At 46.8% G+C, this 27,298-nt stretch overlaps 2 protein-coding genes and 2 long non-coding RNA genes across 9 annotated transcripts in view; 3 read left to right on the plus strand and 1 right to left on the minus strand.

Moving 5' to 3' along the window:
- The window catches only part of LOC132475772 (FHF complex subunit HOOK-interacting protein 1A-like), a 12,121-nt gene extending 11,486 nt beyond the window's left edge, over positions 1–635 (minus strand). For 2 of the 3 annotated variants that reach the window (XM_060077075.1, XM_060077074.1), the window contains exons 1-2: positions 408–635; positions 1–30 (exon numbers count right to left, since the gene is read on the minus strand). The exon at positions 1–30 is cut by the window's left edge and continues 172 nt beyond it. In XM_060077075.1, the coding sequence (XP_059933058.1) occupies positions 1–30; positions 408–512 (135 nt within the window). In that variant the 5' untranslated portion in view covers positions 513–635. The remainder of the gene's footprint in view (positions 31–407) is intronic. The other variant, XM_060077076.1, reaches the window with a different exon arrangement.
- Positions 636–7,120: 6,485 nt separating this feature from the next.
- Positions 7,121–9,076, plus strand: LOC132445586 (uncharacterized). Its single transcript, XR_009522652.1, has 3 exons — positions 7,121–7,424; positions 7,944–7,975; positions 9,014–9,076. It is a non-coding gene; the product is annotated as an uncharacterized LOC132445586 (long non-coding RNA).
- Positions 9,077–9,124: 48 nt separating this feature from the next.
- On the plus strand, positions 9,125–11,322 carry LOC132445587 (uncharacterized). The gene is made up of 3 exons (XR_009522653.1): positions 9,125–9,315; positions 9,792–9,880; positions 10,030–11,322. It is a non-coding gene; the product is annotated as an uncharacterized LOC132445587 (long non-coding RNA).
- A 2,820-nt stretch (positions 11,323–14,142) lies between these two features.
- On the plus strand, positions 14,143–27,178 carry LOC132475418 (SH3 domain-containing protein 19-like). Of its 4 annotated transcripts, none has more exons than XM_060076547.1 (17): positions 14,143–14,552; positions 15,556–15,592; positions 16,198–16,238; positions 16,753–16,834; positions 17,085–17,220; positions 18,552–18,732; positions 18,858–19,823; positions 19,977–20,054; positions 20,470–20,596; positions 20,720–21,017; positions 21,204–21,386; positions 21,520–21,578; positions 24,365–24,615; positions 24,757–24,788; positions 25,296–25,503; positions 25,696–25,790; positions 26,026–27,178. In XM_060076547.1, the coding sequence occupies exons 1-17, from the start codon at positions 14,456–14,458 to the stop codon at positions 26,131–26,133; spliced, it is 2,979 nt and encodes a 992-aa protein (XP_059932530.1). In that variant the 5' UTR covers positions 14,143–14,455; the 3' UTR covers positions 26,134–27,178. The 4 variants fall into 4 exon arrangements, with proteins under 4 accessions (XP_059932530.1, XP_059932532.1, XP_059932531.1 ...); XM_060076549.1 differs by having other exon boundaries at positions 25,296–25,491; XM_060076548.1 differs by having other exon boundaries at positions 25,305–25,503.
- The last annotated feature ends 120 nt before the right edge of the window (positions 27,179–27,298 follow it).

The raw sequence follows: 27,298 nt of genomic DNA on the forward strand, positions 1-27,298 counted from the left end.
CGGCTCGTGTTTGTCCAGAATCTTTACCACCTGAAGACAGATAGAGGAACCTGAAGTTAACGGTTCAGATGGACAGGAAGACAGACAGACAGACAGACAGACAGACAGACAGACAGACAGACAGACAGACAGACAGACAGACAGACAGACAGACAGACAGACAGACAGACAGACAGACAGACAGACAGACAGACAGACAGACAGACAGACAGACAGACAGACAGAGAGATGGAGAGTAAGACAGTTAGACAGAGAGTCAGACAGACAGAGAGTCAGACAGACTGAGAGTCAGACAGACAGACAGACAGACAGACAGAAAGACAGAAAGACAGACAGACAGACAGACAGACAGACAGACAGACAGACAGACAGACAGACAGACAGACAGACAGACAGACAGACAGTACCTGTGTCCAGTGGTTCTTGAACACCATCATGCAGGTGTCCGGGTCCACCCCTCCCAGGGTCTGGGACTTCTTCTTGTTGCCCCCGGTAACGCCAGAGCCCATCATTTTGATTGACTGCTAGGGGTCGGATCGGTCCATGTTCCAGCTTATGTTAGAATGGGAACCAGACACACAAGCTAAGGCCAGGGCATAGTGCATAGGGCATAGACTATGTTACAAATGAACCCTAACCCTAACCCTAACCCTATACCATGATTTACCTTTCTCTGTAGTCACTGTCTAACACCTGCTTGTCTATGTATTAATAAAATTAGGTCATGATTTACTGGCTGACCGAACGATCACAGGGACAAACGGGGTTGGGGTTGGAGCGTGGACTAGGATGTTTAATCCCAATTCATCCTGTAGTGTGTGTGTGTGTGTGTGTGTGTGTGTGTGTGTGTGTGTGTGTGTGTGTGTGTGTGTGTGTGTGTGTGTGTGTGTGTGTGTGTGTGTGTGTGTGTATGTGTGTGTGTGTGAGTGTGTAATCCCTCCTGTGTGTGTACTGGCATCTGGTTTTAAAAGAGACTTCTGCTGGTGACCTACAAACACACGGCGTCCAATAGAAAGCAGCCCCATAGATTCACACTGTGTGTGTTTGTGATTGGGCAGGTGTGAGTGTGTGTTTGCATGTGTGTGGAGTTAACAAAGGCATCAGCTGGTGTTTAAATAGTTTAAGAGATTTAAGCAAAGTTAGCAAGTCAATTTTGAGGATGACAAATTATTATAAAACATGAACAAAGTGGTGAGCAACACATTTTACAAATGAAGTTATGTTAAATCGAGGCCTTAATCTATTGCCAAAACTGAAACCTTACCTTAAGAAATCCTCTCTCTCTCTCTCTCTCTCTGTCTCTGTCTCTCTCTGCTGAAGTCTGAGTGTTGTATATTTGTCTGTCCTCAATGTGTTTGTCTGTAGCTCAGAGTGTAAAGTGTGTGTTCGTCCATCCTCCGTTTGTGTGTCTGAATGTAACTCTGATGGTACGGTGTGTGTTCAACCAACCTCAGTGTTGAGCTCTGTGATTTGACAGGGACACACTGGACGCATTAGTGGCTCAGCTGTCACTCGCCCCGCCCACACACGCGCCTAAGCCCCGCCCACTGCATGGGAACAGTGTGCCTACTGTCTGAACCATGGCTGACTAGACAAACTACACACACACACACACACACACACACACACACACACACACACACACACACACACACACACACACACACACACACACACACACAGTAGAACTGCTACTTGCATACATAAATTATTACAATCAATATTTAAAGCAGGTGTATTTATTGTATATAGTATATATTCAAATATTATTATTTGGATATTTATTTAGAGCTGGTGTATTGACATTAATATTCATAAAATGATTCATATTTATATACATACAAATCATAATATACATGTGTATATATATATATATGTGTGTGTATATATATATATATATATATATATATATATATATATATATATATATATATATATATATATATATATATATATATTTATATATAGCCAGTGTATTTATTGTAAGTATATATTTATATAATGATTCATTAGTATTGATTGAAGGTGTTGATATTTTATATATGTTCAGAAATATTTATGGTATGATTAATATATATAAGTAAGTAGGTAATTATACTAATATCAATATAATGATGTACTTATATTTATAGCGCGTGTATTTATAGTAAGTATATATTTATAAAAATATCAATATGATTCCTTTATGTATAGCAGGTGTATTTATTGTAATTATATATTTATATAAATATCAACAGAATGATTAATTTATATTTATAGCAGGTGTATTTTTGAAAGTATGTTTCCCAGAGCTCCGTTAATCTCCCTGGAATGTGCTCCAGTCGGGGCAGCTCTCGGTACGTCCGCCGTTAATCCGGTGTTAAAACACGTAACAGTAGCCCACAAAACTCCCCGGAAGTTATGTCTCAGTAGGTCTGTAATAGCCTACGACCAACCTCTTCCTTTGTGCACTTTTTTGACAAATAGCTGATAAGTCATGGTTTTTAAGGTTTCAGCATCAGGGAAAAATATACCGTAATTAAAGGTTTTAATTATGATTTTCTCAATTGATGTTTAACAGCGTCCTCTGTCGGACATAAGGTAGAATTACAACCATGTCTAGCGCAGGGATAATTTGTTTCGTCCGTGTGTGCGTATGCGTGTGTGCGTGTGTGCGTGTGCGTGTTCGTGTGTGTGTCTGTCGGTCTGTTGCTTCTCTGTTCCTAAACAATTGTGCTACTGTTTGATAGCCCCACCATTTTACTTCTATATCATGCTTTCTACTGAGACAGGATCAGTGAACAGCAGTTAAAGGCGACTTGGTGGGAGTTATATAAGAGGAATGTGTGATGACCCCGGAGGCAGAGTCATGTTCATACAAACTTCGGTTCAAATCCCTTGCTGTTTTTCAACAAACTGCCAAAACTAACTTTGGTTTCCCTTTCATTTGCAGCTTTAGAAGTGAGGGACATGGGTTCTATTCCCTGTGTAGCTGAAGTTGGTAAAGGCACTAACACTGCACTGCGGTCAAGTGAGCCGCCATTCGTTCATCCGCGGTTAAACCAGCCGTCACACAAAATCTTCGTGCGCCTTTACTCTAAACAGCCTTTGGGTGGTATCTCGCAACGTTTTCAAAATAAAACCCTTCACCTACGTGTGTAGATATACTAGCTGTCTTACGGCGGCGTCTAGAATGTCCGCACTTGCGGACATCTTGCCAGTCAGCTGCTCACCCATAACATTGTGTTGGTAGTGGTACTGTATGTACTTTATAAATAACCATAACTTGCTACATTTTCAACCGTTTTCCCAACGGTTTGGTTTCTTACAAACCTTATTATAATGTTATAATATTGTACCTATTTTAGAACATTTCATTTTTTTTTTGAATCTAACATAATTATTCATCAGTATCATGTATTCAGTGCCGTAACTACATCTCTGACGTTTATAACAAAACAAACCGTTTGAAAATGTAGCAAGGTGGTTAAGGTTATTTAAAAAGTACATGTACCACTACCAAGTCAACACAGTGTTATGGGTGAACAGCTGACTAGTTGGCCGCCAGTGCGGACCTTCGACTCCATTGGCCAGCAGAATATGCATGTGTACGTTTTTCAAATGACATTTTCTCAAAATCTATACAGTAAAATCAAATGGTTCCTTGGTCAAGTAGTCAGTACAACAGTTGGTATGTTCATATCAGTCAGTGCCTAAACTTATGTGACATTCGGTCTATAGCCCACTTCAAATTGCTGACATAATGCAAATTTGCAAAGGCGAGAATATGCATGTGTACGTTTTTCAAATGACATTTTCTCAAAATCTATACAGTAAAATCAAATGGTTCCTTGTGTACAAGTAGTCAGCACACCGGTTGATATGGTCAGATCAGTCAGTGCCTGAACATGCTCTAACCAATACGCAGGCCTTTGCCGTGTGAGCTTCTCGCTCACAACCAATCACGTTCTTCTGGAGGTCACTAGTTCTTAATTGATTTCAGCTGCGTCTCCCCCGCCTCTCCTCATAAAGCGCCCCCACCGTGACGGATGTTAATCGTTTATTTTGCGTTGGATTGCGTGGGCTGAACAATCCGGACATCGTGGCCACCGACGTGGACCCCCCCGCCACCGGGACCCCCGCAGTGAGTAACGCGGGGTAGCCTACTTCCTTCATGAGCACTGCACATGTTCAGTTACACTCTCCCCATCTCCTCCTGTCGTCTGTTCTCGCCCCTCTATTGTACATGTTTTACCGCTGGAGGTTAATGTGGATTTGCTGATGGAAGTGGTAGTTTGTGTTGAGTGGTTTATCTATGGGATCGACTGACTGACTAACTAACGCTGCGGACCGCTACAGTACCGACCACCACACTGGGAAGTGTCCTCTGCTCACTGTGGAAGCAGCATGGAAGAACTGCAGCAACTCTGATGGAAACAAGGACCTCCACGCTGTTGAACACGAACTGTTCTAGGCCTACTACAAACCGAGGCGGTCCCACTCGGTTAAAGATCTCGTGGTCAATGCGGTAGACCGCTGGACCTGGACGTCACCTTCTGCAGATACTTCACTGCCCTCAGGAATCCACGGATAACTTGAAACATGTCCGACTCCACATGTCCGAAAAACTTGTGGAAGGAAGAAAGGGGTCTGTTTTTGCTCAACCCATAACCCCACTGAGCCCTTCTGTGGAAACCTGTCTGACTGACCCTACTGACTGGGGGCCTGTTGATGTGTGTTTGGTTGTTCTGGTAGGTTTGCTGCTTGTGATCTGCAAGGTGGTCCTGGGTTAGATGCGGTGTCTGACTTGCACACCACTCTCCCAATTCTATTCTTCTCTTCACTACTTTTCTACTTTCAATACACTTGCTGCTGCTGCTGTTGACCGCTGGTGGTGCAATGTGGTTTTTATTCGCGTATGTTCTGTGGACTTTGCATTTGTATTTTAATGAACATGTTTACTGCCTGTTAGACCTCGGATTGGCAAACCTAAACTCCTTCACTGGCAAAATGTAGATGCAAATTAAATGCCAAAATTAACATTTCAATATTCGTTTTGCGTATTTCACCAATAGCTTCGGAACTAGACGGACCTCGTATATAATTTGCTCTTCAAAGATGCGGTCAGCCGGTCAGGCGCCCCTCCGTTATGTAACGTTTTCTGCCCGGTACGAAATAGACCGACCAATAGCAACCCTTTAGGCTATCTAATGTGAGGTTGGATATACGCAACATGTAGAGGTGTTTCAACAACAAAGATGGAAGTTAGTGAACTAAAGACTGTATATGCTCACTAAAAGAACGAACGACTACTACTCAAAGATTTTGAGGAATATGTATTTCTGCATCACCCGTTCCAATGCTATGATTAGTCGAGGCCTATCCAATAGCATAGCATCGACCCATTTTAGATCGCGCCCTTTAGACACGCCCCTTGGAAATTGAACAACGCACTTCGACGCAAAGGATCCAGAAGGATTTCACAACGAGTCCATTGGAAGATATCGAGGAACATGAACATCACCAATGAAGGAGAGTAACGTTTCCACTTGCTATAGGAATTTAGTGAAGCACTAAATAGTTAATAATAATAATGATAAAATGTGGTCACCATTTATTGACTTTTTGGGTAAGACTTGCTTTACTAATATAACCGCGTTAAAACCGCATTCATTTACTTTTCTTGTGTAGTTTCCCACTATTCATTAAATGTTTTATAGAAGTAAAAAAGTAATCAATAGAACTATACATATTTGTACAACAATTAATCATTATACAGGATTTGAACATTTTCTATTCGAGCTCATGCTTCATAATATTTCCAAGGATTGCAGAGTACCAAATGATTTATGAACAGTTTTTGTTCAGGAGCGGATTGTACTCCCAGAGGCTTCAACAGAGCGGGTCTGGAGCTGGGAGCTGCAGGTGGATGTTGGCCAGGAGCCGTTCAGTCCTACAGGAACAGACGGGTGAGCCGTGGAACTGCACATCCTATAAACTGGTCAAACGGTTCAGAATAAAACTGGAATTCAGTCATTGGTTGTGATTGGCTTGTTAGCCAAGCGTTCTCAGCCACTAGGACTAGTGTCCTTATGAAGATTAGATGTGTGGCTGGGTTTGGGAGTTTATAGGAAATGATACTTCTCAAGAACGCACAGAATGGGAGAAGATAAGCTATTGACATCTGAGTGAGCGAGGAGAAAAAAATCTCCAGTGTTTAAATAGATTTTGTCTTGTTTCAGTAGAGGTGATGGAGGCGGTCGTCTGGAGGTGCTCGTCTGGAGGTCCGTGGCGGTCGTCTGGAGGTGCTCGCCGTGAGGTCCATGGCGGTCGTCTGGAGGCGCTCGCTGCAGGTGGAGGGAAGGCCGGGAGCCGTGCAGCCCAACGGATGCAGAACGGTGAGACACGGAACTGCAGCTGCACATTTCTTCTAGGCTTGGTGAATTGTTTAGAATTAAAACTTTGACATGCAGCCACAGCAACTCGGAGGTGTTCTGAAAAATGTCAGATGCATTCTCAGCCACTAGGACCAGCTCCAGGATGTAGGCTAGGTGTGTGTGGCTGGCTGTTAATAATACCTCACTCAAGACTGCACAGTAGGGCATCAGTGAGATCTGTGGGAGCTAAAGCAGAGGAGGAGTTGATTATCTGCATCATGTACGGGGAGAAATGTGCAGTGTGCAAATGGAACGTGTCATTCGCCTTTCAGAAGGACTGAGGCGGAGGTCCTGGAGGCAGAGGCCAGCCTGGAGGCAGAGGCCAGCCTGGAGGCAGAGGCCAGCCTGGAGGCGGCGGTGGCCTGGAGGTCCTGGAGGCGGCGGTGGCCTGGAGGTCCTGGAGGCGTCCAACCTGGAAGGGGCGGCATGGAGGGCCAGGTGGCGGCTTCTCATCCAGTGAAGTTAAACTCATCTTCAGTGCATCCATGATGAAAGGGGAGAAATGTTCCAGTGTGCAACTGGAACTTGTGTCTCACATTTCAGAAGGGCCTGGAGGTGGCCAACCTGGAAGGCCTGGAGACGGCTGAGGTCCTGGAGGCAACGGTGGTCCTGGAGGCAACGGTGGGCCTGGAGGTGGAGGCCAACCTGGAGGTCCTGGAGTCGGTGGGCCCGGCGGCGGGCGTCCTGGAGGGCCCGGAGGCGGCGGCGGCGGCGTCCTGGAGGGCCCGGAGGTGGCGGTGTCCTGGAGGGCCCGGAGGCGGCGGCTCCTCATCCAGTTAAGCTAAACTCTTCTCCAGTGCATCATGAACGGGGAGGAATGCCCGGGGTTCAAATAGAACCTGTGTCACATTTCAGAAGAAATGGGGCGACGTTGCGGAGGTCCAGGCGGTTGGCCCGGTGGAGGTCCTGGAGGAGACGGTCCCGGCGGTGGAGGACGGCTGGGGGATCCGGAGGTGGAGGTCCGAAGGCGGCTCGTGATTAGACCAACCAGCTCCTCATCCATGGAAGGTAAGCTCTTTCTCCAGGTCAATCTGATCAACGAGAAAATCAAAGAGCGCAGCCATGAACTGGTGGTATCGCCATGTGGGGACTAAACTCTAATGTTTAACTCAAGTAACTGCAGTGTTTCCCCAGCACTGTATGGTTAAGGCCGTCTTAACAGTAGGGCCCCGCCTTGACTACCAATGTAGAAAAATTATATATAAAAAAATAATGATGCAATAACAAAGTGCAAAACTCGTAGGGAAATAAAACATACTTTCCTCAAAAATATAGATAAATAATTTGTCGGTAATACTGTACTGTTCAAAACAATAGTCGTGCCATAAAGCATTTTGAATGCAATTGAAAAGGCGGTTGTATGTATTATTGCGAACTGAAACCCTCACCGAAGACCCCCCCCACCTTGACTAAGACATTGTCTGGGGGAAACACTGAACTGGGTTGTATCACTTGGTAGTGAGTACACTAGGGTAGCTGGGTCATCTCCAAATGGTAACTGAGTGTTACCACCAACTGCTCCACCAGGATTGAAGGAGTCACTGGGGATGAAGATCCTGGTGGCCAACCTGGAAGGCCTGGAGACGGCCGCGGTCCTGGAGGCAACGGCGGGCCAGGAGGTGGAGGCCAACCTGGAGGTCCTGGAGTTGGAGGGCCTGGAGGCGGTGGTGGAGACCAACCTGGAGGACCTGGAGGCGGTGGTGGGGACCAACCTGGAGGTCCCGGCGGTGGCGTCCACCTGGCGGCGGTCAGCCTGGAGGGCCCGGTGGCGGCGGTCAGCCTGGAGGGCCCGGCGGCGGCGGCGGCCTGGAGGGCCCGGAGGCGGAGGCGGCGGCTCCTCATCCAGTTAAGCTAAACTCTTCTCCAGTGCATCATGAACAGGGAGGAATGTCCGCGGTGCAAATAGAACCTGTGTCACATTTCAGAAGAAATGGGGCAACGTTGCGGAGGTCCAGGCGGTTGGCCCGGTGGAGGAGACGGTCCCGGCGGTGGAGGACGGCTGGGGGATCCGGCGGTGGAGGTCCGAAGGCGGCTCGTGATTAGACCAACCAGCTCCTCATCCATGGAAGGTAAGCTCTTTCTCCAGGTCAATCTGATCAACGAGAAAATCAAAGAGCGCAGCCATGAACTGGTGGTATCGCCATGTGGGGACTAAACTCTAATGTTTAACTCAAGTAGCTGCAGTGTTTCCCCAGCACTGTATGGTTAAGGCCGTCTTAACAGTAGGGCCCCGCCTTGACTACCAATGTAGAACAATTATATATAAAAAAAATAATTATGCAATAACAAAGTGCAAAACTCGTAGGGAAATAAAACATACTTTCCTCAAGTACAAAAAATATAGATAAATAATTTGTCGGTAATACTGTACTGTTCAAAACAATAGTCGTGCCATAAAGCATTTTGAATGCAATTGAAAAGGCGGTTGTATGTATTATTGCGAACTGAAACCCTCACCGAAGACCCCCCCCCCCCCCCCCCACCTTGACTAAGACATTGTCTGGGGGAAACACTGAACTGGGTTGTATCACTTAGTAGTGAGTACACTAGGGTAGATGGGTCATCTCCAAATGGTAACTGAGTGTTTGCTCCAGCAGGATTGAAGGAGTCACTGGGGATGAAGATCACTGCTCAGGGGCTGACGACCACTCATCTTTCCCGAGAAGGTACATAAATCTACAGCTGATGTGATTAAAGTTCTGCAGTTCAGATCCGCTGATAAATGGTCCCATACCGTATCCACAGCGTCCTCATGGTGCAGGCGTTCAAACCGCCACCTCTTTGAAGAGACCAAGCAGCTTGATGACTGACTGGTTCTTTATACTCAAGACCTCGTCCCGGAGCAGAGGACGGACCTAAGGCCCGCAGCGCAGCCGACTAGAGACTCCATGTGGAACCGGTAAGATACAGGATTGACCATCTTGAAGACATTTTCATTTATTCAACAGGGTTAGTTTTGTTTGGCGGGTATGTTGCTTTGATACTAGGGGCTTCTTCTGTAACAAACTTTCTAGAGAATAAGATCTGACTTCAGCCAATCAGCGGGATGTCCTTGAACAAGAGCCAATGGCTGAAGGTGCTCAAACGCATTCTTTTGACTCGCTCCTCTACTATTGCTGTAATCAAGCTGGATGGCTATTTTGCTCCTTCTACTGACAAAATCAAGTCTGCCACCTGGTGGCTGATGAGGGCGTAGCAACTCGGGGTACATTGGAAACATGATAAGAAGAGCCTGTTTTTGATGGTTGGATCGTGCACCTAAATGTTTTTACATCAAAATATCGCCGATCCCCATGTTGGACAATGCTTGTTTTCATCCTTTCTATGTTTAGCTTTGATTTATCCTTACCTTTTCTTGTGACCCATTCCCCTTAGGTTCAATTAAGTTGACCTCTCCTTCAGGAGACTTAAAGGGAGACCAGATGTGCGGCAGCTGGGTGTCATGGTGCAGAGACCCAACGCTGGTAAATATTTACTTCCTCCTTGAACAGACCTAACGTGTCAAACAGCAATTGTATAATCCCTCCTGATCCAGGTGGGGCTGTTCCTGCATTTATAGACATTTGATTGCCCTTGACACTGATTCTACTTTTTGCATCAATTTACTTCACAGTACTGAACTACACCAGTGTGTCCTACTCCCATAAACCCTGAGGATCCCTGGATGGCTACACCAGCACATTAATCCACACCCAACATCAACACACAGTGCACACTCCAGAGCTCGTAAGTCCGCCCCTTGCGGCGGGACCTCGTGAGATAGTAAGATATGACTGGGTTTCAATGGAGAGAAAGTAATTATTTTCTCCATTTTATGTTGCACCACATTTTGGGGGAAGAATGTTTGAATCAATCTTTGTCATTTATTTCTGTACTCCATATCTGTAATCCCAGCTGTTGTATTTTAACACGGTAGCTGGGAACCCTCTTTATAGGGAGCGACTAGAGGGACGAGGCTGGAAGCAAACCTGAGCCTGGATCTTAACCTTCTTTCTAAACCTAATGCCGCAATTTAACCGCAAATAAAGTGAGGCCTAAAGTAACTTGACTCGCTTGCCTAAACTCGCTTGCCTAAACTCGCTTGTCTAAACTCGCTTGCATAAAACCTAAACTCGCTTGCATAAAACCTGAACTTGCTTGGCTAAACTCGCGTCGCTTGCCTAATACCTGAACTTGCTTGCCTAAACTCGCTTGCCTAATACCTGAACTCGCTTGCCTAAACTCGCTTGCCTAAACTCGCTTGCCTAATACCTAAACTCGCTTAGCTTGACTCGCTTGCCTGTACTCGCTTGGCTAAACTCGCTTGCATAAAACCTAAACTCGCTTAGCTTGACTCGCTTGCCTGTACTCGCTTGGCTAAACTCGCTTGCCTAATACCTGAAGTCGCTTGCCTAATACCTGAAGTCGCTTGCCTAAAACCTAAACTTGCTTGTCCAAACATATTACACAAAGTTAACCATCCATAATCTTTAACCCAAACCAGACTTGTCCCTGGGTCGCTCCACTTTAATTTAGAAGTTTCTTCTTTTACCTCATCTGCGTTTTGAGTTTCATTCTTTGAGGGCTTGAAGTGCTTTGGAGGGTATTTGAACCTTTGTTTGCTGCATCAATAAACATGCTTTATCTTTACCCATTTTGTTTTGGATTGCATTTCTATGTGTAATCCGGCCCAATGTTAAGTGTCCTTACATGTAATGTCTATGGTCTGACGATAATCTGACCTCTTCATGAAGCAGAATGTGTGTGAATGTTGTCCCGTGAGCTCCAGGCTCTCTGTGGGCCTGTCAACGTCTCTTTAGCAAAAGGTTGGAGAGTGAAATTCATTTTTGTGCCATTTTCATGTGTTCCTGAGTATTTCAGACCTGTGGTGTTTCACATGAGACCTTAATGGGAACTTTTCTTTTTCTGCCTGTGATTACCCTACATTAATAGGGTAATCACAGCCTCCAAATATCAGATTGGGTAAAAACGAATGAAATGTAACCTGCTTGATTTAAAGAAAATAAAACATCCAAATATTATAAACCTGTTTGTTGCTCTCTTACATGTGGAAATGAGCAGATAGATATGTTTAGCTCTGATTTGCTGCCTCCTTTTGGTGTGGTGCTGGGATTTGTTTAATATACTATTATCATTTCCAGGATAAGTTAATAATCTAGTATAGCCTACCCGGAAAAGAAGGGATATGATGGCCAGGGCAGGCTGTTTCGGTGTAAGTGAAATCCGCGAGCTGCTGATCATGTGAGAGAAGGTTATGTAGTCGCATTAAAAAATACCTTGAAAGATGGTAGGCCTACGATCTACGAGAGACGCAGAGGAACTTTCCTTATGAGGCTTGTCGGGATAAAAAACAAGTGCTCAGCAAAATGAACAATAAGTTGAAGTTTTTGCACTTGTAAATAGTTAATTTTGTTTGTAGCCTTTACTCAGACGTGAGCTCATTCTTGCATGCGGGTGTCCGGCTTGGCAGTGTAAAAAGGCCTATACATCATCCTGCCCAACAATATGGGCAGGATCTAGACCAAGCTCTCCTAATCGGGTCAGCAATAGCCGGGTTTCAATGCCCAGAATCTGAGTTTGAATGCTACTGAATTAATGGAATGTTGCATTTTTTGTTTTACATCATAGATTCTAAATTGCGCGCCAATCAATGAAACCTTATGTGGAATCAGATAGTCGGCTCTTTGCTGCACATTAAGATAAATGTAGTTGTCACACAAGCTATTTTTGTAATTATTTCAGGGGGGAAAATGCCTTGAAAAAATGTAGTGCGTTCAGGATAAGGACTAATTTAGCATATGTCAGCCTAGGCCTAATCAATTGTGTTTTAATATCTTTAGCATTCATATTATTGCAGTCTAATCTTTTCGTAGGCTATTCTGTTGATGGCCTTGATGGGGAGATATTTTAACGCTTTTTAACCCCATTTTCCTGCATCATTCCTGCGTCGCCCCCTCCTACGGAGCCCATTTCAGCACCGTGTCAGTAGACGGTTACAATCCTACGAACGTCGTGAGTGCAGTGAACGCGCGTTCGAAGCGCTCCAAAGAAAATTACGATGGCTTGCAAGATCCATCGTGAGAATGATCGTACGAGCATCGTTATCGGGAAACGGAGCCCTGATGCCCATGATCCTCTGTTGGTGCTTACATTGATTGATAGATTTTGGCTCTTATTATGAATATTCATGACATGCAAACATCTCGCCTCTGCTAGGCTAACAGCACTGTCCGTAACGCACGCACGCACAAACACAGGACAGGAACACACACACGGCCACGGTGGAGAGGTCATCTCTCGTTTGACGTCACAATGAGCTGCATGACGTTGGAATTTTTTTCTAAGAATCTTTAACGTTTGCATGTCTATTGAAAAACGCTTCTGAACAAAAGACATCGCTCGACGATTTCCGTCTGATTATTAATAAGCTTATTCTGTCTGTGTTGTTTCTGCAAGGAACGAACGGAAAACAAAGGTATGTTACGGTCATTTAACGAAAAAAATTTAATGATTTACTAGGGAACGGGCTGTTAAATAGGATTCATTTGTTGAGTTTATAGGCTCTGTCGTATGTGTGCGATCGTTTATCTGACGCATCGTTTCATAACGCGGCCCTCAAGTCGGACAAGTCGTTTTATTTTTCCCATCTCATTTAATCGGTCACCATAATGCAAAATTGCATTATGTCAGCACTTTGAAATGGGCTATAGACCGAATTTCACATAAGTTCAGGCACTGACTGATATAACCATACTAACTGTTGTACCGACTACTTGTACACAAGGAACCATTCGATTTTACTGTATAGATTTAGAGAAAATGTCATTTGAAAAACGTACACATGCATATTCTCGCCTTTGCAAAATTGCATTATGTCAGCAAGTGGGCTAGACCGAATTTCACATAAGTTCAGGCACTGACTGATATGACCATATTAACCCGTGTGCTGACTACTTGTACACAAGGAACCATGTTATTTTACTGTATAGATTTTGAGAAAATGTCACTGACTGATATGACCATACTAACTGTTGTACTGACTACTTGTACACAAAGAACCATGTGATTTTACTGTATAGATTTAGAGAAAATGTCATTTGAAAAACGTACACATGCATATTCTCGCCTTTGCAAATTGCATTATGTCAGCAATTTGAAGTGAGCAGCTGACTGGCAAGATGTCCGCAAGTGCGGACATTCTAGACGCCGCCAGCTAGTGTTCTATATATCTACACACGTAGGTGAAGGGTTTTATTTTGAAAACGTTGCGAGATACCACCCAAAGGCTGTTTAGAGTAAAGGCGCACGAAGATTTTGTGTGACGGCTGGCTTAACCGCGGATGAACGAATGGCGGCTCACTTGACCGCAGTAACACTGCCACTGGTATATAAAAACTGTCTGTATCAGTCTGATTAATGCATAATGGTATATAAATAATGGACACAAAATAACAATGGAAAATATATAATGGAAGAAACCAAGCCACACCATTCTTCTCATAACAACAAGCTATAATGCTTTATTTACCTAACAATATTTAAAATATATTGTTTCAATGATATATATTATTGAAACAAACGTACCACCTCCACTACTCTCGCAAACCGTACCACAGATGGAAAATGACTGACCTAGGCTGCTCTGGGGGTCAGTCTTAACGTATTACCGTGGAACTTGAACTTTGATCAGAATCTCTCATGCTTTTTTGTTCCTCCCTAGTGACGTCACCGACTCGGGCAGCAGCGGTGCTACCCTCCGGGAAGCGGAGAACCAGTCCAGTGTCTCCTCCGCCGACCGCGTCCTTCGGCAGTGTTGTGTGTTTTTAGTGTGAAAACACCATCAACGAAACACGAACGTTCGGGAAATCGGCGAGTTGGTCTTAGTGGAGTTTGTCGGAGTTTCTAAGAAGTTGTGCTAGTTGTTGGGAGATAGAACCGAGGAGGAGGAGAAATGTTGCTGGTGTTGTTTTGAACCAGCTCCATTTTCCTCCGGAGAGAGCGGGGAGAGACAGAAGATAGACAGTAGAAGGAAAGGAGAGATGGCCGAAGCGCGGACAGACGAGGAAGAGGAGGGTGGACTGGAGACGTCGGAAGAACCAGTGGTTCGCCGACAACCGAGGCCAGGCGCCGGTGGAGGTAAGCTGACACATTCCGGTAGGCTACTAGTGTTGAATCGGTCTCCTTCGTGTTTTCCTGAAAGTCCGTCAAACTAGACAGAGTGGAGTAATATAGTATTGTGATGTAGTGTTTGGTTGGTAACGTTGAACTTCCTCGGTCCCGACCTCTTCGTGTTTGTTTGGGGGCTTCACTCCAGCGAGTGCACCTGCCTGTGCAGGTGACTCTAAAACCATAAATTATGGCGTGAACACGTCATCACACGCATAAAGGTGTGTCCAACTTTAAAAAAAAAAAAAATGCAGACAAACATGGTACATGGAGGAAGGCACTAGTAGCATAGCAGAGGGTGGTTGTCCTGGGCAACTACCAGTACAACCAGTAGCAGACTGTGGTTGTACTGGTAAGCTCCAAGTGTCCACCAGAATGAGACTCTTCTTGTACTTGACAGCTCCAAGTTTCCACCAGTAGAAGACTGTTGCTGTTCTGGCCAGCGGCCAGTATAACTCAAACAATGTGGAATGTTAATGATAGAACGGTGTGTTTTGAACGCCGCTCTAACAGTGAAACAGCTGTGAACGCATATGGAATTGATGAAATGCATGATGACTTCAGCACAACTCCAGCACAGCAAATCAGAGCCTGACTTCCTTATTCCTCCCACCAATCGCAGCACTGCCAGCGTGGGAGACTCTGGGAGAGGGATGCAGTCATGTTGTTTTAATCCCGGACAGGCAGAAAGAGAGAGAGAGAGAGAGAGAGACAGAAACACGACCAATCAGGAGATCAGGGAGCAGAGAGGGGCTCTAGGGAGAGGCGGACGACACGTTGCTGTGGTCTTGTGGAGTTTGGGAGTTTCTGCTTGTTGCTGTGCTTTTAGCTTTTAGCTCATACGAGAGGTAGGAAACAAACCTCTGGAAAAGTTAGACAAACACAACTTTTTTGTTCATGTTTTAACTTGTGTATGCCTGTCTGTGTGTCTTTCTCTCTTTCCTTTTTTCTTTATTTCTCTCCCTCCCTCTAGATCGCCCTAACAGACGTAAGCCAGAACATCGTCACAGGTAAGACTTTGCTTCCTGCTCTTTCTTTGCTCTGACCCCGGACCCCTATGGACATTCGGTCTTGGAAAATGTGACCATTTTTCCTGCCTTTTAGGAAACGTGGATGGTTAAGAGTTCAAAGTGGGGCAACCTTTACTGATGTGGATGTTTGCATCGAGTGTTTCTGTCTCTTATTGTGTGGTGTGTATATCCATTTGTTTGTAGTGTAGTAGTAGAGCAGTAGTTAGTCCCTGTAGGCCTTTGACTTCACGGCTGGAGAGGGTCTGTTGTGTGTGTGAGGTCATTGCTTGTGTAATGGTGGTGGTGGAGGAGGAGGAGGTGGTGGTTTTATGTTCTCCTTGAAGCCGATCCGCGTCAAAGAAAAGACAGAACGTTTAGAAAAGGAAGAAGAAGGATTAATGTGTGATAAACATGTGCTGCATTGTCATGTAGTAGTTATTACTTTTCCTTTGGCAGCGGGGGTGAACGTAATCTGGAACAACTAAATGAATCATCTCCATTTTCTCCCTCTTCAATTTCCTTGGGAGAGGGCGAGATGGAGGTTAAATGTGACTTCTCTTGTTTCTGATGTCACGCTCTCTCACTCTCTCTCTCTCTCTCTACAGCCAGGGGCCTCTCTCGTCCATCAGAGCTGTACTGAAGCGTAGTGAGTAGTGTTCTTCTGCTCTGTGTCCCATCCCTTACATCACAGACCAGACACCTTTTTATAACCCAAGGCTTTACGTCATGTTTTGCAGAGGACCTTGGTAACTTTCCCATAGAGATTCAGCATGTAAAAGGGGAGGGATAGAAGTGGAACCTCATGAATTGCTTTGTTTAACTGCACGCACTGGATTGGTCCCCCAGAAAGTCACTCACACAGCCTCACAGAGAAACGACACTACTAGTCATCATCCCAATCAAGGATGGTTTGATGGTCAGTGCACAACATATGAAGGGTAAAACTCTGTGATAATCCAATATTTGGGATATTACTGAAACTTTATTTACTGATATTGAAACTTCCTCCAAAGTTTTGATAGAAGATGTTTCATTTTAGGAACACAGCGCATTAAATATATAACTGTATATGCCTGTCTGTTGTTTTCCCGCCTGACCTGTCTGTCTGTCTGTCTGTCTGTCTGTCTGTCTGTCTGTCTGTCTGTCTGTCTGTCTGCTAGCTACCACAAGGTCTACATCTGTCAGTGAGGGACCCAGAGAGCGAGAGAGAGAGCGAGTACAAGACAGAGAGAGAGACAGAAGGTAAGACCTTCTCTTGACCAATCGGGTTCCTTCTTTCACCCCTGAATAAGTCTTTGTCGAATCAATGTATGAGTCTATATTTCTGCATTAATTCATATGGTTATCAAATAAAATGTAATAGATTGTTTAAATATAAATACAGTAACTCTGTAATTATTGATGGAACAACATTTTCACTGGTTTCTAGCTAAATCTGAGCTAAAAATCTGTGGGCTGTTGTCAAGGTTAATCCGATGTGATGTGTTGCTAGGCGACCGGAGATCACCATCCTATCAGCGGAGCCGCTGTCCTCCACTTCCTGGTTCCCAGGGGCATCTGGGGGATTCCCACCCCCCCCTCCTCCCGCCAGTCAGATCTGGACCCCCACCATCCCCCCCACCATCAAGGTCTGTCTGTCTGTCTGCCACCCTGTCTCCGTCTGTCTGTTGTCTGTCTGATAGATTGACACGCATCATTCCAGATGTATTTTTTCAAGGGCTGGGCAAGTTAACGTGTTAATTGCGCGTTAAAGCAATCTTATTTTAACGCGATTAATACAAATTGACGCATTGACGTATTAACACACGTTCTCTTTTTTGTTTTTAAAGGTTTGGCCCACTGAATGTCAACATTCATATTGGAAATCATTTTGTTTTTAATCCAATTGACTTAACATTCAATTACAATTGCAGCTAGTGACTGCCTGATTACGATTCCCATATCTGTGGCGATACTTATTTGAATTTAGCTACACTTGTAGTAACTGTTGGTTTACAAATATACTAATTAACTGAGCCTGTTTACAATTCCCAAATCTGTGGTGTTCCGTAAGTTTCATATCAACCCACACTGAGTGAGTCAATAAAACTCCCTCAAGATCACTTTGTCTAGTTTTTGCTTATTAAATACATTTGATATGTAGATAATGTGTCATTCCATTTGATAATCTCATTTAACTTCAATTGGAGTGGATTTAACATATCATTTTAAAAGTGTGATTAATCGCAAGTTAACTCCCCAATACAATGCGATTAATTGTGATTAAAACATTTAATCGTTGCCCAGCCCTAATCTTTTCTAATGATTTTTATATTTCTGATAATAATCATAGTAATACTAATGATAATAGTGATTGTTAGATTTATAATCATCATAGTAGTGATAATAATGGTGAAAGTAATATTTATGATAATCATCATAGTAGAAATAATAATAATGGTGAAAGGATAATTATTGATAATCCTCATAGTAGTAATAAAATGATGGTGATATTTATGATAATCATCATGCTGTCCAGACCATGCTCAACATGCTCACAAGCAAATTTAATGATTGAATGCGTACAGATATTTACTGCTACTCGCAGGATACAAGTCCTTGTGTCAGATTCAACAACCAGAGAGTCGTACAGGCAGATACTCTGGAGAAACCAAACAAAGGTGGCCCCGGCGTCTGTTGTACCCGGCAGTAAGCTCACAAAGCGCCCACCACGCCCAGAGAGTGTCTGCTTGGGGAGAGACGTAGTATCTCTCACAGGTTAGCTCTACTCTCGCAGTGGAGTTCATGTCACTGATGATTGGTCTCTTACAGCGCGTCGACAGCCACATCCTGGCACCTTGATTGTCAACCTCCGTTAACTCAACAAAAGGCAGTTCAGCCGGATGGTGTTAGTTCATTTGTAGTAATTATTGATTAGTAGTTTTAATTACTAGTAGTAATGTTAATGTCTATTCCCAAGCCTCCTCCCTCCTACGAGGAAGTCATCAGAGAGAAGTCCCAGGAACAAGTCCTCCTCCCTCCCCCCGCCTCCTCCCTACCTCCCCCCTCCTCCTCTTCCTGCCTGAGGTCTCTCTCCACGGTAACCAGCGCCACCCAGACCGACCTGGGTCCGGCCCCCCCTGACCCGCAATGTGCTGCAGGTGAGGGAACCCGTCTGTCTGACTGACTGTCTGTCTGAATAACTTTACCAGTGTTGTCCCTGTAAAGTCGTGTGTGTGTGTGTGTGTGTGTGTGCGTGCGTGTGCGTGTGTGTGTGTGTCGATAGTACTCCGAAGGCCGTCCAGACCCCCCCGTCCGGCGTTCCCCACTCCGCCCCGACCGCTGTCTCACGTTGATGACCTCATCAGCACCGATGCCGGCCAGTCCCCCCTGAGACCAGCGCGGACCCATGGTCGGACACGCCCCCGTTCCCTCGTGACCTCTGCGTCCTGCGCTCAGACCGACCGGTGGGAGCCTCTCTCTGTGGTGGCTCCTCCCCCTCCCTCGAACCCCTCCCCCCGCGCCCCGGTGGAGCGCCCCCGGCCCCGGCCCCGTTCTAGACTGATCGAGGGGCCTGTCGGCGCCGACGTCCAGGTCCAGACGCTGGTGAAGCTGCGCGCCGACGGTCCGGCCACGCTCGCGGCCCTCGGACGGGGGGGCGACGCCGCCGACCAGGAAGTGAGCCAGGGGAAGTACCTGCAGGAGCTGCTGGAGGCCTTCAGCGCAGACGACTGGGGTTTCCCTGAAGACCGCAGGGGCGACAGCGGGCCCAGCCAATCAGAGAGCGAGGAGGAGGAGGTAGAGGAGGAAGAGGGGGACATGGCTAAACTGAAGGCCAGGATCGATGCCTTCCAGCAGGAGCAGCCGCCACTGTCTGACAGTTGTCATGGAGACGTTGGACCCGCGGGGTGTACAGCCGCCCCGACGCGGCCAGAGCCACGCCCCCGTCTCCAGGGGCAACCGGCCAAGCCAGCCCCTCCCGCCATCGCACCCAAACCCAAACCTCAGTGCAAGGAATTCTGGGAGGACGGAGTCTCCCCCACACCCGTCCCGGAGAAGCCCTCTCCCTCCGGGAGCCCCGCCCCCAAACCCTCCCCCAGGCCCCGCCCTGCCCCTCGGGCCAGCCTGGGGACCACAGCCCCCCCGAGACCCCCCAGCCTGCCTGGGACCCGCACTGAGAGAGAGGCACAAGCCCCTGGGAAGACCAGCAGCACACCCACCACAGGCGACAGCACCACCACCACAGACACCGGTAATTTAGAGTGTGTGTGTGTGTGTGTGTGTGTGTGTGTGTGTGTGTGTGTGTGTGTGTGTGTGTGTAATAATGTGTGAGCAATGTGCTCCCCTTCTGGCTGGTCAATGCTAATAGGATATTGATGCCAATTACTTCCACTTCCTGTTACAGTGAAGACAGGAAGTGATCGTCCCGCCGTCCCAGGCAAACCCTCCAGCCTGACGTCCATGTCATCAAGGAGAGCCAGCGGTGAGACACCAGACTGCCCTGCCTGTCTGTCTGACTGTCTGCTGCCTGTCTGTCTCCCTGTCTGTCTCTCACTGGAGTAGACATAATGCAGCATTCTCATTATATTTTCTCTCCTATAATTGTTCCAATGGATGTCTGTGTACATGCGTGCCTGTGCACTATCCGCTTATGTGTTGGTCTGGGTGTGTGGGCTAGTACAAAGAAGTGTTTTGTTGCGTGTGTGTGTGAGGGCCAAGAGGGTGGAGTCTGCTGACTCAGCTGTGGTAGAAACAACAGCCATGTGGTTTGGTTTATGGTGCACACACATCAAGAGGCAGTGTGTGTGTTGTTTGGTAACAAACAAAGGTGTGTGTGTGTGTGTGTGTGTGTGTGTGTGTGTGTGTGTGTGTGTGTGTGTGTGTGTGTGTGTGTCTAGCTCCATCTCTGGGCTTGAAGCCCACTGTGTCTCCTACCCCTCCTGCACTGGGCGTCAAACCGCCCACGCTGCCCGCTGCCCCCCAGGCCCCAACACAGAGGAGGATCAGCTCCGGCCCCCCCCCAAGGTATTCACTCCCACACACACTCACACACTACTACTCACTCAATCGTTTTTTTGTACAAAGATATTACTTATACACTTATAAGTGTGTGATGATCAATACATATTGTGTCTCCCCCCTCCCAAGGCCTTCAGGGGTGAAAGCCCTCCCCCTTCGCCCTCCACCAATCAAAACGGTTCCTGGCCGACCGCCCCCTCCAACCGTCAACCCCACATCCTCATCAGTAGCCAATCAGACGCCTCCGTCCCGAACTAAGCCGGCCCCGTCAGCGTCGTCTGCCATACAGCAGCCGTCTTCCCTCCAGGAGAGCCCCGCCCCTTCCTCTGTCCCAGCCAATCACAAGCAGGGGCAGAAGGCCTTGAAGAAAGGACCGCCCCTTCCACCTAGACCGAAACCTGGACACCCGCTCTATGTCAGCTACATGGTACACGCACGCACCCATGTGCATGCACGCACATACACACAATCACTCACTCACTCACTCACTCACTCACTCACTCACTCACTCACTCACTCACTCACTCACTCACTCACTCACTCACACACTCTCACACACACGCAGATAATGGAAAGTTCTGAACAAACATTTCCTGTTAATCGCTTTCTGCAGCAGAAACAAGAAGTCCTGATTGTCCTTGACAACCACGGCTCCACTCCTCCCATACCTCAGCTGATCACGGAACAGTCTGTTGACCAATCAACATGTCTCCTGGACATCCAGCAGGAGGTACTCCCTGGTCCGGACAGCCATTCAAAAGTAGTCTCTGAGGAGTTTGGCATCTCAGACATTCAGGTGATTTGGCCTCCTCCGGCATCCGAAGAAATAAATAAAAAAACATGAATATAATAAAGACAATAATAATATCATACAAACACGTGAATAGATTAAAGATAATAATACTAGTACTGTGTCTCTGTTCCTCCAGTCCAGTTTCATGGTTCAGCCCTCGAAACGGAAGGATCCAGAAGTATCGCCACCTATCAGGTAACACACACGTCACACTCACGCACACGGTATATGTTTGTTGCTGTATGTGTTTGTGTGTCTTTTCTATGTATGTATCTGTGTCTCTATGTGTCTCTCTATGTATGTGTGTGTGTGTGTGTGTGTGTGTGTGTGTGTGTGTGTGGGGTGGAGTCTCTCTATGTCAGTGTCTCTAATGGTCCCAGGTGCGTTTCCAGGTGTGATTGCTGTCTCTATGTGTGTCACTAGTGCTCCAGGGTGTGTCGCCAGATGTTGCTACTGTCTTTCTATTTGTGTCTCTAGTGTACCCAGGCGCATAGCCTGGTTGTCACTCTCTATGGGACTCTAGGTGTCCCCAGTGCTTTGCCATGTGTGATTAATGTCAGTGTGTCTCTCTCTAATGGTCCCAGGTGTAATGACTGTCTCTCTGTTTGTCTCTCTAGTGGACCCAGGTGTGATTACTGTCTCTCCCTTGGTCCCAGGTGTGATGACTGTCTCTCTCTAATGGTCCCAGGTGTGCTGACTGTCTCTCTCTCTGTGTCTCTCTCTAGTGGTCCCAGGTGTGCTGACTGTCTCTCTCTCTGTGTCTCTCTAGTGGTCCCAGGTGTGCTGACTGTCTCTCTGTGCGTCTCACTTGTGGTCCCAGGTGTGCTGACTGTCTCTAATGGTCCCAGGTGTGCTGACTGTCTCTCTCTCTGTGTCTCTCTAGTGGTCCCAGGTGTGCTGACTGTCTCTCTCTCTCTCTCTCTGTCTCTCTAGTGGTCCCAGGTGTGCTGACTGTCTCTCTCTCTCTGTCTCTAGTTGTCCCAGGTGTGCTGACTGTCTCTCTAGGGGTCCCAGGTGTGCTGACTGTCTCTCTCTCTGTCTCTAGTGGTTCCAGGTGTGCTGACTGTCTCTCTCTCTGTCTCTCTAGTGGTCCCAGGTGTGCTGACTGTCTCTCTAGTGGTCCCAGGTGTGCTGACTGTCTCTCTCTCTGTCTCTAGTGGTTCCAGGTGTGCTGACTGTCTCTCTCTCTGTCTCTCTAGTGGTCCCAGGTGTGCTGACTGTCTCTCTCTCCCTGTCTCTCTAGTGGTCCCAGGTGTGCTGACTGTCTCTCTCTCTCTGTCTCTAGTTGTCCCAGGTGTGCTGACTGTCTCTCTAGGGGTCCCAGGTGTGCTGACTGTCTCTCTCTCTGTCTCTAGTGGTTCCAGGTGTGCTGACTGTCTCTCTCTCTGTCTCTCTAGTGGTCCCAGGTGTGCTGACTGTCTCTCTCTCCCTGTCTCTCTAGTGGTCCCAGGTGTGCTGACTGTCTCTCTCTCTGTCTCTAGTGGTTCCAGGTGTGCTGACTGTCTCTCTCTCTGTCTCTCTAGTGGTCCCAGGTGTGCTGACTGTCTCTCTCTCCCTGTCTCTCTAGTGGTCCCAGGTGTGCTGACTGTAAGGCTGGGGGTAAACGATTATTTATCAAACGATTAATCGGGCGATTATTTTATCGATTAGTCGACTAATCTAATGACCAATTGGACGTTTTTTTTTTTTTTTGTGTTGCTCGATTAATAAAAACCATAATGTATCTCAAATAAATACAAAAAAAATCTTAATAATATACTTTATTTAATACGGAACCCGTAAAGGGACATGAAAAAAATGTGTGCGCATACTCTCTTGCGCTCCGCCTCCAACTACGAGATGGTTAGTTACATCTTTCCTGCTGTCGGCTCCCAGACCGAGGAGCACAGGTAATACGTTCCCTCCAGGTCCGATGCGCTCTCGGGGGCATGACCCTTCACTTTGACCGACAGTGAGTCTGCTTATAGGTCGGAATATGATGGAATGAAGCGGCCACCGATTCTTGACAGGCTGGGTATTTTATTCTTACACACAACCGGACTCGTTCATGACTTCACTAGACTGACACGCACGCTATCGCTCGCTCTCCTCGCTCGTCCACCTACTCGCTGACGACACACACACACACACACACACACACACACACACACACACACACACACACACACACACACACACACACACACACACACACACACACACACACACACACACACAGCCAGTGATATGCGCACGATGTTTCCCCATGCTCATGAGATACTTTCTCGTGCGCACGAGATACTTTCTCATGCGCACGAGATACTTTCTCGTTTGAGATGCTCCAACATTGTTGTCGTGCTCTTGTGATATGCCAACTCCATTTGGCAAAGAGTGCAAATCACAACACTTTTCCGTTTAGGACTTAACTTGAAGTATTTCCATACCTTTGATGATTTCGTGCGCGGACATTTTCCTTTATTGTGACTTTCGTCCATTTCTCCGTCGAAAATCGTCGACGGAGAAATTTGACGCCGACGAATTTTTGAAGTTGACGCGTCGACGTCATCGACGCATCGCTACAGCTCTAGCTGACTGCCTCTCTAGTGGTCCCAGGTGTGCTGACTGTGTCTCTCTAGTGGTCCCAGGTGTGCTGACTGTCTCTCTCTCCCTGTCTCTCTAGTGGTCCCAGGTGTGCTGACTGTCTCTCTAGTGGTCCCAGGTGTGCTGACTGTCTCTCCCTCTCTCTGTGTCTCTCTACTGGTCCCAGGTGTGCTGACTGTCTCTCTAGTGGTCCCAGGTGTGCTGACTGTCTCTCTAGTGGTCCCAGGTGTGCTGACTGTCTCTCTAGTGGTCCCAGGTGTGCTGACTGTCTCTCCCTCTCTCTGTGTCTCTCTACTGGTCCCAGGTGTGCTGACTGTCTCTCTAGTAGTCCCAGGTGTGCTGACTGTCTGTCTCTCTAGTGGTCCCAGGTGTGCTGACTGTCTCTCTCTCTGTCTCTCCAGTGGTCCCAGGTGTGTAGCCAGGTGTGACTACGATGGACAGGAGGAGGATGAGCTGACCTTCTCCCAGGGTGATGTCATCGCTCTCTCAGAGCTGATTGGTCAGGAGTGGGGGCGGGGCCAGATCCATGGGCGAACCGGCATCTTCCCCCTCAACTTCACCCAGGTCCTGGAGCCCCTCCCATCGCCGTCGCCCAAGGCAACCACAGAAGCCATTTCTCTGACAACGGATGTCTCTTTACTGGAGAATACTGGTAATGCTTCAGTACATCACACGCACAGATAAACATGCATCTATTCACAGTTCAGTCATTTCATTAATTGTTACAGTATGTTTATTATATTGTTATATTCAGTTATTTATAAAGTGACCTTCTCATCTTTGTCTTTTACAGAACCAACGTCCTCTGAATCCCCAGTCGTCACGGTGTGTAGCTACTTAACATATGTACTATGTTGTATTGGTGTGTGTAGCTAAACGTTTACATTGAATGGATACTATGTTGTGTAGCTACTTGACATATGTACTATGTTGTATTGGTCTGTGTAGCGAAACATTCATATTGAATGTATGCTATTTTATGTTGGTGTGTGTAACTAAACATTCACATAGAATATATATCATGGAACTGTTGATGTGTGTCCTGGTGTGTAGCTAAACATTCACATTGAATAGATATGATGTTATATTGATGTGTGTTGCTCAACGTTCACATAGAATATAAACTATGTTATATTGATGCAGGTCTTGGTGTGTGGCTAAACATTCACCCTGAATGGATGCTATGTTATATTAATGTGGATTCTGGTGTAGGGCTAAACATTCACGTTAAGTACATTCTATGTTATATTGATGTGGTTCCTGGTATATAGCTGCTAAACATTCACACTGAATGGACATTATGTTCCATTGATGGGGACCGGTGTGCTCCAGGAGAAGCAGCGGGAGAAGCAGGAGGAATGGGCCCGGGCGGTGTTTAACTTCCCTGGTCAGACGGTGGACGACCTGTCGTTCCAGCAGGGGGCGCTGATCAGAGTCCTGCAGCACATCGACTCAGACTGGAGGAGAGGGAGAGTGGAGGACAGGGAGGGGCTCTACCCTGTGGCCTTCACCGAGCCCTATACCGGAGGTGTATGTAAAGGTAGACCTAACCCTATACTGGTAGGCTATATATAGATAGACTCGGCCCTGTACTGGTAGTGTATGTAGGTAGACTTAGCCCAATACTGGTAGTGTGTGTACATATATATGTATGCAGATATATAGATATACATAGATAGGTAGATTTCATTTTGGTGCCGCTGATGGAACTGATGTCTCTCCCGGTTTGTAGGTCAGCCGAACCAAGACCAGCCCCCACCCGGCAGCGGAGTGGCCAAGGCTCTGTTTGACTTCACAGCAGAGAGCCAAGATGAACTCACTCTGAAGGTCAGGTGTGTGTGTGTGTGTGTGTGTGTGTGTGTGTGTGTGTGTGTGTGTGTGTGTGTGTGTGTGTGTGTGTGTGTGTGTGTGTGTGTGTGTGTGTGTGTGTGTGTGTGTGTGTGTGTGTGTGTGTGTGTGTGTGTGTGTGTGTGCGTGCGTGCGTGCGCGCGCGCGCGTGATCTTGCAGATAGACGCACAATGTCGATCCTCATGGATAACGTGAGCTCACCTCTCTCTGTAGATCGGGGACGTCCTCAGCGACGTGGAGTCTTTAGACGCCCTGTGGATCGTGGGAGTCGTGGGTGGACGGCGCGGGATGGTCCCTAAAAACTACGTTTCCCTTCTGTGAGACGCGGTTGTACGAGTGCGTGGGGGAAGTGGCCCCCTTGTTGGCCCTCAACTGGACGATCTGGGGGGGAGTGGAGGCGAAGTGTCCAGCGGTCCGTAGCACAATGCGAAGCCGGGCGACCTGTGTTATTCACTAGTTTGTATCCTTTTCCTCCTTCTTGCATCCTGCTGCCTTAGTGTTCATAACCATTTCGCTGTCCAGCCTCTGATTTAGAGACACTGTTCTGCCGAAGCATCCTCTGTGTTGCCTTTGGCGATGGGCGACCACACCAGGAAGTATGTGTAACGTCTCCTCGACTACAGTAGAACGCACAACGTGGCCTCGCCGACGCCAAGAGACAAACACTACGACTGTCGCCAGAACGACGCTGCTGCCTCCCTTTTGTTGAGTTGTTTTACTACTTCATGTGTCACACTCCACCCCCCCCCGTTGTACTGTGCCCTCCACGTTACCATGGGCACAGTATGCCGGGGGTAGGGGGCGGGGCTTCCCCCCCCATGTCGCTGGTCTGGACTGAGCTAAAGGTCGGGGGTCAAACTAGACTGAAGATCAGCTGTTAAGCGGCGCTTCAGCAGGTCATGACGGAGATGAGGGGGGAGGTGAGATATTAGCTGGATAGTCTTCTATGGAGAAGTGCCAAGTACTGTATGGTGTAGCAAGGACTAGGAGAATCTGGTCAAAGACTGTATGGGCTAGGAGGCTCTGGTCAGAGACTGTATGGTGTAGCACGACTAGGAGGCTGTGGTCAAAGACTGTATGGGCTAGGAGGCGCTGGTCAGAGACTGGTGTAGGAAGGACTAGGAGGCTGTGGTCATGTGGTGTTTCTGATATCTAACACTATGTACAATCCCCTAGCATGCTGGGAGATGTAAATGTTTTCATTGAGGTATTTTATTCACTGTTTGATGGGCTTCCTACATGTTTAAGTATACTTCTCCAGGAGTGGCTGTAGCTATTAACTGTATGGAAGAAATACTTTAAGGTGTTCAAATGTAACCAGACATTCCAACTTTTTAATCCAAATTAAATTACTTTCAACATGAAATTTGGTAGATTGTTGTTTTTCAGTGGCTTAAATCAAATGTATTTAATGTTGAGCTCATAAACCACAAAATATAGTTAAAAAAATTGCTTGTTTTCAGCATATATTTAAAATATAATGTAA

Source organism: Gadus macrocephalus, chromosome 17, assembly GCF_031168955.1.
Source record: "Gadus macrocephalus chromosome 17, ASM3116895v1".
NCBI classification, from domain to species: Eukaryota; Metazoa; Chordata; class Actinopteri; order Gadiformes; family Gadidae; genus Gadus; species Gadus macrocephalus.

Excerpts from the sequence above, each read along its gene's own strand:
- LOC132475418 (XM_060076547.1), top strand. The coding sequence starts at position 14,456 with ATGGCCGAAGCGCGGACAGACGAGGAAGAGGAGGGTGGACTGGAGACG. Across the intron at positions 14,553-15,555 it reads GAGGCCAGGCGCCGGTGGAG|ATCGCCCTAACAGACGTAAG; the intron begins GTAAGCTGACAC and ends CCCTCCCTCTAG. Across the intron at positions 24,616-24,756 it reads CTCTTTACTGGAGAATACTG|AACCAACGTCCTCTGAATCC; the intron begins GTAATGCTTCAG and ends TGTCTTTTACAG.